The sequence below is a fragment of the Danio rerio genome, chromosome 18, assembly GCF_052040795.2.
Source record: "Danio rerio strain M-AB ecotype USA chromosome 18, GRCz13ab, whole genome shotgun sequence".
NCBI lineage: Eukaryota > Metazoa > Chordata > Actinopteri > Cypriniformes > Danionidae > Danio > Danio rerio.
The window spans coordinates 39844557-39859677 of NC_141038.1; the positions used below are offsets into that span (position 1 = coordinate 39844557).

The following is a 15121-nucleotide window of genomic DNA, read 5'->3' on the forward strand; positions in this document are numbered from 1 at the left end:
ATAATATGATCATATAATAGTTTGCCCTGTAAATATCCACATCATTTACTCACCCTGATGTTGTTATTGCCCAGTGTTAATTTCTTTCATGGATGATTTGTAAGAGATGTAAACAAAATGTCACCATTAACTTTGCATTGCATCTCTTTTCCATAAAATGAAAGTGAATAATAATGACCGTCTGTCATGGCAGATTCCGTTTAAAAACGACCTTCTTCCAATCGTTATGATAACTTACACGCAACTTGACCCACTGGAGAAAAACAACCATTAACGTTAAACAAGTCATTTTGTCGTCCAGTGATCACTCGGAACTTTCAGGTCAGCCGAGTTGTTCCGAAGACGGAGAGGATGTTACGTCACAAGATTTCCGCAACGCGTCGGTTTTTTCCCTGGGAAGATGGCGACCGTCACAACAGGTAAGAGAGAGAAATGACCCTTGTCACTTGGAAGGTGGTCACTGTACGTGTCTGTAAATGGGCTTAAACCAACAATTAACGTTCCGTTATGAGAACCCAGGCTGAGAAAGCCGTGAGAGTGTTTAGTTGTGGTCGTCATGACGGGCTAAAGCCAAATATAGCGACTGGATTCAATGAAGCAGGCCCCTCATTGCATTACTATTGTCTTGTTTTTAAGACAATGTTGTTATTAATTTGCTGTTTATCACTTACAGAAGTCTTATAATATGCCATACTAGCGGATAGATTTAAATATATGTATACTGTAGCGTCGTTTGTGGACGTTTTGGAAATGCGATACATACATATTGGAGTTTATTAGAAACATTAACGTTAACCGTACTATTAAAATGTCTAATGTTCTTATATTGTTTTAATTTGTGTTACTGTATTTAAGCATGTTTATTAAATAGACAACTGATTTCTCTGTTTAAACCATTAACTACTTTTATAGGTTAACGTTATTTGTTTCATTTATAAAACACCTGAGTTTGTTTGCTTTATACAGGGTTCTCATGCTGTTTAAAAGAATTTGAATTTAAGATTCAAGGCCTGGAAAATACTTTAAAAGAAAAAAAAGAAAGAAAAAAAACACCGGCCCTTGAAAGTGTGTAAATTAATAGTTATTAGATTATTTTAACAATTGTACTCAAAAGGCAGTAAAACAGAACAAATAAAACAGAAATTCTTAAAATAATAAAATCTTAAATTTAAATCTTGTTCAACAACACTGACAAATAATTTAGATTTGATCAATGTTTTTGAATTTTCTGCATTTAAATATGAACAATATTGAATTAAACAAGTTTTTATTAAAGCTCTTTGAACATGACTTTTTAAGAATGGTAAATTGTTGAAAGTGACATTTTTTTAGCGTAACTGTTAAGTACGGGAAGGACATTCAATGTGGGGTATGAAGTGCAAATGTGCTTGATTTAAAATTAATGGTGCTTTTAAAAGTCCTTGAATCTGCTGTTGATGAAAATGTGGGAACCCTGTATATAAACTCTTTTTTTATTTTTTTTTAAGAATGATGTGTTCTGGTGTAGAACTAGGTTTCTTAACATTTAAACCAGCTGAAGACCAATTTAGACACTGTGAGCGTTTTGAAGCGATTTTAGCAACCTGGTATAATTAATATTCATGAATGCCTTAACATCTATTCATAGTAAACACAAATATCTAGACCGCTTATATTTTTAATTTCAGTTTGTGCTTTTATAATAGACTGTACCTATTCAGCTATTTATTGAGCAGGAGAACTCCGTTACTGACACAAGACTCTTTGCTTTATAAATAACACCCAATGCAGCTGCTCTTCTGGCCATGTGTTCTCTCTTTGTCGTGCATGTCCCATATGCTGCTGAGTTTGACCTCATTTCCATGTTGGTGGGTCTGCCTCCTAGAATTGATGTTCTGAGCTTATTTCTTTATCTCTCCCCCCCCCATAAAGTAACCATAAAAACGTGTCTAATTAATGTCAGTTTTGAAACTTCAAATGGTTTCTACAAGATATTTTACAAAGTGGTTTATATATAGTTATTATAGCATATACAAGTACACCCCTCACAAATCTATCTTTTAAATGTATATTTTTAATAGGAAGCTATACAATATTATATTTGTGCATATACATTAGTTTAGTCAGTACTGAAGCCAAATCTGGAGCTAATCTCACTTAATAAGAACTAAACTAGTACACCCAAATGTGTTAAAAAAAATATTAAATGTAAAAATTAAAAAAGAGAAAAAAATCAAGAGAAGCAAAAAAAGATGAAAAATAAAGTTGAAATTTTGTAGTTTGTAAAAAAAATTTGCAAAATTTTGCTTGAATTTAATAATATTTTTTAATACTTTAATTTTGCCTGGTCAAAGAAAACACAGTTTTTTTTAATGTTTCAAGCAATTCTCAAATAGTCACAGAAGACAACATGAGTATTTATAGCAAATAAACTAATGTAAATATTATTCCGCTTGCTTTTTGAGCATTGTCGAGCGTGTTCTTACATCCCTATGATTGGTCATTATGTTCACACGCTCAACAAAAAGGGTTGCGATTGACTCTAAAATATATATATTTTCTGATTGGCTCTAATACTGTCAGCGTTGTTCACCGATAAGTGACGCAAACACTGAAGAATGTGCTGTAACAGCCTTTATGCGTTTGATAAAGTGCATATTGTGCAGCTATTACAGCTGATTTGTGATAGACACCATGGAGAAAACATGCACTACAGAAAAACTCATGTCAGGATCCATGATTATTGCTTTAATAGCGATGGAGGAGAGGAAAAGTCACTTTACAAACATGCCAGCAGCTCAATGGTCCAAAGTTAGAGAGAGCTTTAATTTTCTCTCTAGAAGTGAAGCAGTGTCTCCTCGTTCTGCTCTACTTCATTGTTAGTGAAAGACTGTCCAGCAAACTCGGATGTAGTGAATTGTGCACAGTTGTTTGCTTTCTAAGTAGTTAAGGAGTATTTTAATACTTAACCCTCGCCTCGTTCGAATAGTAGGCCTGTTTCACCGCGCATAGCGCATATGAGATAAATAACATCAGTACGTAATAATTAGTGATGATCTATTGATGAACCAATATTGAATTTTGATGCCGTTGGACTGAGAAGAGTCCTACTTTTTTGGTGTTGGTTCGACTGAAATATGAACTCAAAGACATCTAAACAAAGCACAAGTTTTCAAGAAGCACTAAAACTGGACAGACTGCTCAAGCATGCCTGTTTTAGGTGTTTTCTTGCTACAGAACATAATTTGTGTGCATGAAAGGAGTCTTGGTGTGGCTGTTATATGACTCCTTTATACATTCAAGCTCTCAACTGATAAAAAAATATCATCACAATTATGTAGAAGCAACAAACAAATTTTAGCCTTGCACAAAGCATTATTTTAGAGGTTTGATCGGTTCTGTCTCAGAATAAATTTAAAAACAGGTTTAAATGTATAATTTTTAAACTAAGAGAACAAGATGACAAGTGTGATCAGCCCTATATCACATCCTCAATAATAATGGAACAAACTGAAATGATTTATATCATTTTTATATATTTATGTGTACTTTGCTGATTGCTTTAATGTAAATGTTATAAGATTTTTTTATAAGCTCTTTGAACATGTCTGATGTTCCTTAGACTGTGTCCTAACAACATACAGTGCGACAAGATTACAGTGACAATATATTTGTCTCTCCGCCCAAACACAACATGACACAAACTTTTAAATGCTATACCCATTCATTAAAATATCAGCCAACACACTCCCAATGACGAAATGGTCTAATTAAAACATATTAACGTATACATATAGTGACAGTTCTGACTTCATTTTCAAAATCATTTGGTAGTCATTTTATTTTTAAGATCTGAGGTAAACTGCTGCTGCTGCTTTCAGTAGTATGGCAATAAATGTCATGTGAAATGGTTTTCAAACTCGCATTGGTTGAATAAAGCACTGAATAAAGCACATGATCAGTTGCTGAGGTGATCATCGTCATTTCTAAAATTGAGATGTTGTTATTGCATGTGGTTAGGACAAAACTCCTCTTAACACACAGCGTTAGTATGTATTTAATCACTGTGTTGTTTTGCTGCTTTAGCCACCTCAGAATGGATCCAGTTCTTCAAAGATGCTGGGATCCCTCCTGGACTGGCTGTCAACTATGCCGTGTCATTTGTTGATAACAGGTGAGAACTGATTGACTATTCTTGTTGAGTTCATTTGCAAATAAACAATTTTTTAACAACTCAGTATTTACACGGTTCCTGTTATTAAATTAATAGTTTGTGCAAAATAAAAATCTGTCATCATTTCCTCAGCCTTTGCTTCTTCCAAACCTGTGTGAGATTCTTTCCACTTCTGAACACAAACACACGTGTCAAACTCAATTCCTGGAGGGCTGCTGCCCTGCACAGTTTAATGTCAACCCTAATTAAAACACCTGATAGAACTAATTGAGTCCTTTAGGCTAGTTTGGTCACACTGGCCTTTTTTCCCTTTAGATTTCTATTCATACGCAGGCGAATGCGTCAGACTGGAAACGCAAGCTTATGCAACAAGTTTGACAGTTTGCTGCATTGCAAAGTTCAAGCTTGGTAAACCTGTGAAATCACATCATTTGACTGCGTAAGACCAATCGAAGATCAAAACATAACCATTCTGTACAGAAATTTAAAACATGGAACAATCGCTCGCTTTTTTAATGTCTAATCAACTTCTTTAATCCCGCCCCTTCTCACAGCGCTATACAACAGAATTTCGCATGCTCAAACTCTAGTGTGACCGCAGCATCAGTGTGTTGAAGCAGGGTTGGAACCAAATTGTGCAGGGCTGCGACCCTCCAGTAACTGAGTTTGACACCACTATAATAGGAGATGTCTTAAAATCAACATGCACAGTTTATGGTAACTATTTAATTCCTTAGTATATTTCTTACTACTGTGGAAGTCGAAAGTTACCATCAACGGTATGTATAAAACCATTTTTCATGAAATATCATTCAGCAGACGAAAAGAAACTAGGCTGCACTTTAGCTGACTGTGTATTTGCTACAGCGTAATACTACATTTAAATACTGATTGATATTACTTAGCAACTTGTACTCATCATGGAGTTGGGGATGGCTGACAATAATGTTGATGGTTATTCATGTAATCATGCAAAAAATGATGTAATTATTGTAGCAAGTATGTGATGTGTAACAAAGACACATCACAAGTAGATGACGACAATGGTATTTTTTGGCTGAACTATCCCTTTAAGAAGTCATTCAGCCAGGATATGTCTTAATGCAGAGGTGTCCAATCTCCGCCCTGTAGGGCTGGTGTCCTGAAGAGTGTAGCTCAGGGGTGGGCAAACTCGGTCCTGGAGGGCCGGTGTCCTGCACAGTTTAGCTCCTACTCTAATCAAACACACCTGAACCAGCTAATCAAGCTCTTACTAGATACACTAGAAACTCTAGTGATCTTGAAGACACTGATTAGCTTGTTCAGGTGTGTTTGACTAGTGTTGGAACAAAACTCTGCAGGGACACTGGCCCTCGAGGATCAAGTTTGCCCATCCCTGGTGTAGCTCTAACTCTAATCAAACACACCTGAACCAGCTAATCAAGCTCTTACTAGATACACTAGAAACTTCCTGGCAGGTGTGTTGAAGCAAGTTGATGCTAAGCTCAGCAGGACACCGGCCCTCCAGGACTGTTTGGACACCCTTGTCTTAAAGGGATAGTTGACTGAAAAATCAATAGTTATTCACTATTTACTTTCCCTCAAGTGAATCCAAACCTTCATGAGTTCTGGATTCTGTTGAAAAACATATATATATATATATATATATATATATATATATATATATATATATATATATATATATATATATATATATATAAAAAAGAAAGCTGGAAACCTGTAACTATTGACTTCCCGAGTAAATACTATGAGACAGTCCTATGAAAATACTATAAAAGGTTATGGTTAAGGGTTTCCAGCTTTCTTCAATATTCCTTCTTTTGTGATCAGCAAGAAAAAAAAACTCAAACTGGTTTGGACCAAGTAAAATGTGAGTAAATGATGATGGAATTTTAAAATATGCATAAACTTTCCTTGTAAGGGAGGCATGATGCAAATTCTCATGGTTGGAAGATTGTATCTGCATGCACACGTCACAAGTGAATTAATGAGAAAATCATTCAGACATAGTGATGGAAGGCACAATTTTGTGACGAGAGCTCACAAACATACTTGACATATTGAAAAATAATTGGGACCTTGTAAGCTGCTCAGCTCTTAAAGGGCTATGAAACCCCCTCGTTTCAGCAGGGTGTTTTCACACCTCTACTTTGGAAAACACAATACGAACCACGACCATACAAGTGCAAACATTTCTGTCTGACTTCTCCCATGTGCTTTATTAGGTCTTTTCCCCAATGTGAACAAACAACATTCTGAACAAAAGTGCACTGCTCAGCACATGCTGTGAACATCCTGTAAAAATAAAATAAAAGAGTTAACTGCTTCTCTCTGTTCAGGATTCAGAAAAATATGCTTATGGACCTCAGTAAAGAAATAATGATGGACTTAGGAATCACAGTCATTGGAGACATCATAGCCATTCTCAAACATGCAAAGCATGTGTATAGACAGGTGAGTACAAATGTTGTATTTATGTAAAATAATTCTTTGTGCTAAAAATAACTAATGTTATTATGAAAAGGTTGAATCAATATGATCACCTTCTATCACTGACCCTAGTCTGTAGATGCTCATATAAGCATTGGTTCACCACTAAAAGGCTTCTTGTCTCTCAACATTTTACTTGTCTGTCCTGCTTTTAATTCAATTCATCATTATTTGTATAGCGCTTTTACAATGTAGATTGTGTTAAAGAAGCTTCACATTGAAACAGTGTAGTTCAGTTTTCAGAGTTTAGGTTCAGTTCAGTTTAGCTCAGTTCAGTGTGGTTTAATATTCACTGCTGGAAGTCCAAACTGAAGAGCAAATGCATCGATGTGCAGCTCTACAGATCCCCAACCCAGAATTAAAAACCTTGAGAGAAGCCAGGCTCAGTTGGGCGCGACCATTTCTCCTCTGGCCAAACGTCTTGTGCAGAGTTGCAGTCCAGGCGTCGAAGGCTGGAAAGCTGGACCTCAGCGAAGGCTCTTCTGTCCCTGGAGCGTCACAGGAATCAGTCTCATGCTCTCCACTCCTCCATGACCACCACAGCAGATGCTCAGGATACGGCCTGATCCAGGCTATGGAAACTTTGGGATCATCTAGTCACTGGTCTTGGATCGAATCAGTGGCGCTGGATAGTCTCTGAGGGCCTCGGGATGAGTATCCCCAGGTGGAAATAGAGAATAAAGAGAGTAATTAGCATAGCTGCTGTTCATAGTGTATATAAACAAGATGCAGAAACCTGCGTGGAGCATTTTAATGGTCCCGGAAGGCTTTTTTTTTTATAAATTTAAAGGCATTTTTAACAAAGTGACACCAGGAAAAGTTTTAGAATTTTATTCATGTATTGGCGCTAAAAATTTTTATTTAATTAAAGTATTCATTTGTTTGTTATTTTTAATTGTATACTTATTATTGAAATGTTGTTGCCAAGAAAATAGCCTTGGTTGCTGACATGGCATCAAATAAAAAATACCTTACATTCTTATTTCTCATGTGCACCTGTGTATTTCCGGATTTCATTATTTTTACTGTGATCTACCCTGGCTTTTTTTTCTAATTCAGGATCTGTGTAAAATGACAACTGAGGCCATTTCGTCTGGACAGACTAGTGTACAGGCTGAACTGAGGCGTACTGCTAACACTCGTGAGTATTTGAAGTATCAAGTTCTGCATGTTCAGTTGAAGGCAAATTTATGAGCCTTTCTTTGAAGTTGTTCTTATTTTTCAAATTATTTTCCAAGTAAAGTTTAACAGAGCAAAGACATTTTCAGAGTATTTCCTATAGTATTTTTTTCTTCTAGGAAAAAAGGTTAAAATGCTTTTTTTAGTTAGTGATTGTGGAAGAGATGGGGTTTTAGCTGTCGTTTAAATAATACTAGTCACCAAAATTCATCCCTTCATGGCTACATTACAGCCTTTCCTTCTAAACATGCAGTCATTGTTTTTTTAATAGCAGATTATAATCAAAACATAGTAAAAAGTAAGTGAATTAGAACAGTGTGAACTTTTCTGAAATTGTAGTAGTGCTGTGCAATATTTGTTTAACAAGTTTTGTGAATGAACAGAGGAAATAGGAGCACAAGCAAAGACATTCGCATACTGGTATTACATGAATGTGATCTCGACTTGTAATACTGCGCTCACAACGTTTGTCATTGAAATAACGCTATAAGTAGTTGGATCTGTGACCTGTGTAAAAGGCCTGCCACCACAGCTGGAAAAAAATCTTAGAACAAACACTGCTAGTGAATCTGCAGTCCATGTGGGAATATGAAGATCATTTCAATTCAATGTATTTTTGTTGCTTTAGCACTTTTACAATGTAGATTGTGTCAAAGTAGCTTAACATAGAAGTTCTAGTAAATTGAAATTACAACTGTGTCAGTTCAGTTTTCCGATTTAAGGTTAAATTTAGTTCAGTTCATTGTGGTTTAATTTTCTTTAAAATTGTTTATATTTTTTAATTATTTTCCAAGTAATGTTTACCAGAGTGAGGAAATTTTCCTCTATTTATTTTTCTTCTGGGAAAAAAATACATCATTTAGTTTAGCTGGAATAAAAGCAATTATTTTAAAGTAATTTCAAGGTCATAATTATTAGCTCCCTTGATTTTTTTTTTAATGGCTACAAAAACTACTTTTGTCCAGTGACTTGCCTATTTATCCTAATAAACCCAACTAACCCTTTAAATTTCACTAAGGCTAAATACTAGTATCTTGCAGAAAGTAAAGTACTGTCATCATGGCAAAGAGAAAAAAATTAGAAAGAAATTAGTCATTAAAAGTATGCATTGGAAAAAAAATCTCTCCTTTAAACAGGACTTGGGAAATATTTGAAAAATTATTCAAATCTAATATTTAATTAAAAAGAGGGCTATTATTTTTGCTTTCAACAGTGTGTGTACTTGTGTCCTTTCATGTGCAGTTTTTGTGCTGTTTGCGCATACAGGGAGTGATTTATCTTTAGCTGTAGCACTGGTAATGTTCATGTTCCTCCGACAGCTGCCACACGCATGATCGCCAATGCTCTGAGCCGGGACTCCCCACCAAGCACGCCTGCTCGCCGGCCTGACAACCGAATTTCAGTTACCGTCTCCAATGCCAGTGCCAAAACCGGTAGTGTAATTAGACTTTTGAGAAGTGTTTTTTTTTTTTTTTTTTTTAATTAAATTCAAATACTGGTCTTTGATTGCTCCGATTGTCACTGTTGATTTGCCAATTTGTATATAATGTGCATGTCTGGCATTTTTAAAAGAGATAAAATGACTTTAAAATTTGTTTTGAAAGATAGTTAGTTAGTTAGTTAGTTCTAATATGACACATTTGTGACATGTTACACTATTTCTTACACACCTCGAAACACTATGTCGACGACCTAATGGCAACAATTGGAAGGTGTTTGATAAAGGATGTCTCTCATCATTGACAATCATGATAGCCTTATTTAGTTTTCTTTCTTTGTATATACTAGCAATGCTCTATAGTTTTATTCCCAACAACTTACTGGCTGTTGTTAACACCTTCCCTAGTGACTGCTTCTGGGCCTCAGAAGCATTTCCATACCAACAGATTACACAAAATATTGCAATACTTTCAATGAAAGCACTATAAAACATGATCAACAATGTGTTGTCAACATAAACAACATTAATTTCTTTAAGAAGTACAGTCTCTGTTGAAGCTTTTTCCTTGCACAATCAGTCCATACATCACACTTCATTTTATTGTCCAACATCACACCCAAATATTTATAATTGTTTACTAACTGGATTTACGCCCCATTAATTAAATATATACATTAAATAAATGTTTATATTTTTAAATATATTTTACTATTTTTATTTTTTATATATATATTTTATTGATTAAAATATTTGACTTGTAATTAAGAATAAAAAGGAAAGGAAATACAGAATTACCCTTTATAAATCATTCTCCAGAATGCTAGATCTTATTACGCCCGGGCAATTGGGCCTAAAATGAAAATCTCAATTAATTGTATATTTTAACATGATTACAATTAATGAACGATTATTTTATTTATTTATTTATTTATTTATTTTGCCCTTATAGTTCACTGACAGGTTTTGTACAGTAAATATGCTCACATATTACAAGTGAGAGATTTTTGAATAAATGATTTTAAAACAATTGAAGAAAACAATATCTACTATCCATGATTATTTATTGAACATCAACGTTGAACAACTAAAATTAAAACGCTCATTACCTAAAACAAGCAAAAGTAGAAAATAAGCAGGATCTTTTCTAAATAAAACAACTCTTTTATATCCTGTAAATAATAGATTAAACTGCATTTCCTGCATCTTCTGTAAACAAATATTTTCATATAAATAATACATTTAATGTGATAGTAAATATTCTGTCTCATATTCTGTCTGATCCATCATCCTACTTGACCAGAGATCAGATGTGTCTACAAAGTGTGGCTAACAGAGCAGGGTCACATGACTACACATGTGGTAGGGAAAGTAATTGAAAAAGAAATTGACCTGAAAAAATTTGATTGATTAAGTTCTGAATGTCAATTTTGATTAATTGCCCAGCTTTAGCTATTATTATTTTTGTAGAACACTTAATTTCTTGGAGGATTCTTAAAACAAAAAAGTGTACCTTGTTAAAAATGCTTTTGATTGAAATAGAAATAACCTAACGTATTCAGTTGAGTTTTTACCAATGTAAAGCATATTTGCAGATTTTAAAAGAGAAATAAATGTCTTTCAATGCAAAATCAATGTTCAGTACACACAGTAAATTCATTAGAGTTTGTATTAACTATATAAATGGAACAGCATGATTTAAAACTTAGTTTCTTTTCCTTACCCCTTGCAGCGCCCAGCAAACCAGCTGAAGAAAATGGATTGCAAGTGAAGCGCAGACGAGTCACTAGAGAAATGGAAGGCAAATACATCATAAACATGCCAAAAGGTACAACAGCTCGCACTCGACGCATCCTGGAACAGCAGGATAAGAAAGGTACCTTAAAATATTTGTTGAAACTGCTTTAATTTAAAGAAATGAAATAGATTTTCTCAGCTGTAAATTAACAGTTGGTCCCGATTGATGTCTTCTCATAATGTCCACTTTCATTACCACAGCCAAGGTTTTAAAGCGTACTTCAGTTTTTGACAGACTTGGGGCAGAGTCTAAAGCAGACACTACCTCCGCCACTAAGGTGAGAAATTGTTTTTGTGTTGTTTTTTTTAGAATGTAATTGTGCAAGTGTCAGTTAAAGTGCCAGAAAGGTGAAAGAGTGTGTTTTCTAAAGGTGGTTTGTCAAGCCCACTCACCTGTGTGAGGCACACTAAGTTTGGGGTTGTTGTGTGGTAAGGAGTGACAGAAAAGAGAGGGTTCTGGTTTTATTCACAGGGTTCAGGTGATTGCGGAAGAGACAGGGTTTTAGCTGTCGGTTAAATAATACTAGTGAATCTGCAGTCCGTGTGGGAATTTGAAGGTCATTCCTATTCAATTCATCTTTATTTCTAAAGCGTGTTTGCAATGTAGAATGTGTCAAAGCTGCTTAACATAGAAGTTGTAGTAAATTCAAATTGAAACTGTCAGTCAAGTTCAATTTAGGTCAGTTCAGTATGGTTTAGTTTTCACTGCTGAAAGTTCAAACACTATCTATCGATGTGCAGCTCCACAAGTCCCACAATTCCATCAGCATGGAGCAATGAATAAAAAGGTTTTTAAAAGTGATGACCTGCCTCTCTGCCATGGTACCAAAACATGGCGTTTACATTATGACTGGTGGCTTGGCTTAAAAGGATAGTTCACCCAAAACTGTAAATTGTTATCATTCACTCACCTCTTTCTTGTAAAAAAAAAAAAAAAAACTTGACTTTTGTTCTTCTGTTAAATACAAAAGCTATTTTGAGAAAAGCAGACCACCTGTAACCATTGGTTTCCATAGTATTTATTTCCTATAATGTAACTCAGTGTTTAAATTAATGTTTGCATGTTTTTGTTTTTTTTTTCCAAAATATCTTCTTTTGTGTTCGACAGAAGAAAGAAACTCACAAGGGAAGAAACTCATAACTACTTGAGGGAGAGTAAATAGCGAGTACATTTTATACACAGGCTGTTTAAGCACCTTTTATAAAAATGACATTACCACTTATGCATCTTGAGATAAAACCTGTATTTTAAGATGTTTTTGCAAATTATTTCCAGTTAAAACTGGTCAGTCAGTCTAGTATAGTCTTAAGCCTTGTCTCTGAAACTGGTAGTAAAAGTATACTATTAGTTCATTCATGATTCCTGTAGCATTGCAACTGAAGTGATTTATTATAAAATGTTGCTACCACACTCTAAAACAACTCATTAGATGAAGTCGATTTAATTTAGGGAAGGATTTTCATTCAATCAATATCTTAAGCACCAAAAAAATATATATACATATATTTATATGTATGTATATATATATTTACACAATTAGATGCAATTGAGGTGATTCAACACAATTTTATCAGGTAAAAGTTTAAATACATTTGTATTTTTATTTGACGTAAACTCAATGGTCTGATAATATCATGTATGACTATTATGTGTCTAAATAAACTAAAATACTAAAATAGGCAATTTTAAGCATATTTCATGAATTACATATGCGGTTGATTGAGACTGATTTCAAAACAAATTTTAGGACAGTTTTTGCTCATTGAGCAAAGCAACAAACTGCAGTTTTGCTAATTAACCTGCCAACACTCAAAGCATGGGTGCTTCTGCAAGGTGGTAATCTCAAAACTCAAAGCATTACATGAAACTTTTCGGTCCCACTTTATATTAAGTGGCATTAACTAATATGTACTTACAGAGGAGTTAATAGTTTGTTACAATGTACTAATTGTGTAAATACATGTATTTATTATGTACTTATGCTTGATTAAATACATGTATGTATTTACATCTGTAATTAACTTTTGGAATTACATTTGTAAATACACTGTTGACTATCCCTTACACTTTAACCCACCCTTAAACCTACCCATGCCACCAAACCTGTCTATAACCCAACCTCTATCCCAACTCAAAAGCACCACAAGTGTTCTCAAATACATTATAAACACAGTAAGTACATTGTATTTAAATTTTGATGTAGGTACATAGTAGTTAAGGACACTTAATATAAAGTGGGACCAACTTTTCTAAATCTTCAAACTAAAATGAAGGTTAAACTAACAAGTCTTCTATTAACTTTAAACACTTAAGATTACTTTTATTGTCAACATTTCCCTCTCTTAATACAATCCCACGCAAAGCATGCTGGGAACGACAAATCACCTAACCAGATAGTAGGACCAACACAATTCTTTCATGTTATCCCAGCACAAAACACTTAAGTTAACTGAATTTTTAAAAAATTTAAACAAATAAATTGGCTAAAGAAATGACAAGAATTGTGTCGTTTTGACTCATTTTAAACAGGTAGTTTGAACGAGCAGCGGTATTCATTTATTTGAGTGCAGTGACACTGCTGAATATCCTGGCTTACTAATTCATTGTTTTCACTTCTGTTGTGCAGCAGCCAACAGGTGTGTTTAGCCGACTGGGTGAAACGGAGGACGATGAAGAGAGTGGAGAAAAGACAGATGGTGTTACCGACACCTTTGAGGACAATGACAGTGACGGTGAGGGCTCAGTGCTGCAGTACGCCGGAGTCCTCAAAAGACCCCCTCCATCCTCTAAAAAAGACAGTGTGACCACCAAATCGAAACCGCTCACTTTGCGGCGACTAGGCGCTAAATACAAACTCCCCCCATCTGAATCCTCAGCACCCATCTCCTCCTCTACCTCCTCCTCTAACCAGCAGGGGACACCCAAACTTGGCATTCTGCAGAGACTGGGCAAGGCCCCGTCAGTCAAGCCTACCTCCTCCACCCCTCCAGTCAGTCAGTCCACGGACACCCAGGACAGTCGAGTCACGAGTAGCAGAAGCAAAAGTCAGGGCAGCTTTGCTCTGGCCAGCCCGAAGGTCAGTAGTAGCACAGGCGACACTCACGGGGCTCAGATGGACGCTGGGGCGGTCAGTGTGTTCAAGAGACTGGGTGCCCGAAAAAACTGAAAAAGGTTCCTTTTTTAATCAGTTTGCCCCTTTTATAACCTAAAACTCACCTGAATTTTTATTTGAGAGAAAAAAAACGACCTGGACGAAATAGGTTGTCGATATGCTGTACCTCATGGAGTGATTTGATTTTGAAAGTAGGGGACAAACAAAAAAAGGAGAGCTGCAATATCTGTTAAAAGTCAGCGTGGACATACCTGTCGTACTTCTGTTTGGTTATAGGAAACATGTTTTATCCCGGTCTCTTACTTTTATAGTAACTCTCCTACGCCCCAGTGAGTGAAAGGTTTTTAAAGGATTAAAGGGGGCTTTGTAACTATATTTTTGAAGCATGGTGCCCCGAATCAAATCCTAGAAATGCCTTCTTTTTGTTTTCCACCCTACATTTGCTAAGAGACGTAAGTGAAAGCATGTGCTATGTTTACCACAAACACCTCAGCTCACAGAAAGTAAGCTTATGTTTAACCATCCTCTTACCTCTATGTTTTAAAAGTGATAGTTCAACCAAAAATGATGAGTTTGTGATTTACTCACCCAGTATGTCATTCCAAAACACTGACCTACTCTCTTTAGTGGAATATACAATAGTGAGATGTTGTTTTTGTTGATCCAGTGAAAATCAGTTTAGGCACTAAAAAAACAGAGGGGTATTGCACAAAAGTAGAACTAAGAAAGCCAGGATAACAGAAAAGAAGCAGCTTGGTCTTTAATCTGCTGATCCATGATGAGATTATGCCGCTGTGTTAAACCCGGTGTAGATAGCTGGGATAAGTGCACGCTCAGGGCATCCTGAAACAGACCACAGGATTCATTACAGGATCAATAATGCAAATATGGATAAACAAAAAACAATAAATCCCAGGTTAATAACCTAGAGCAGTGGTTCTCAAACTTTTT

At 35.4% G+C, this 15121-nt stretch overlaps 1 protein-coding gene across 2 annotated transcripts; it reads left to right on the forward strand.

Annotated features, from left to right (window-relative positions):
- Nucleotides 1–361: 361 nt before the first annotated feature.
- si:ch211-160d20.3 lies at nucleotides 362–15121 on the forward strand. Of its 2 annotated transcripts, NM_001045241.1 has the most exon segments (8): nucleotides 362–419; nucleotides 4066–4153; nucleotides 6493–6607; nucleotides 7703–7784; nucleotides 9142–9255; nucleotides 10993–11136; nucleotides 11259–11335; nucleotides 13685–14735. In NM_001045241.1, coding segments are annotated over 8 exon segments (1179 nt in total). In that variant the 5' UTR covers nucleotides 362–400; the 3' UTR covers nucleotides 14225–14735.

Coding starts and splice junctions, on each gene's coding strand:
- si:ch211-160d20.3 (XM_087292656.1), top strand. Junction 6,608..7,702: donor CAAAGCATGTGTATAGACAG/GTGAGTACAAAT, acceptor TTTCTAATTCAG/GATCTGTGTAAAATGACAAC. Junction 7,785..10,992: donor GAGGCGTACTGCTAACACTC/GTGAGTATTTGA, acceptor TACCCCTTGCAG/CGCCCAGCAAACCAGCTGAA.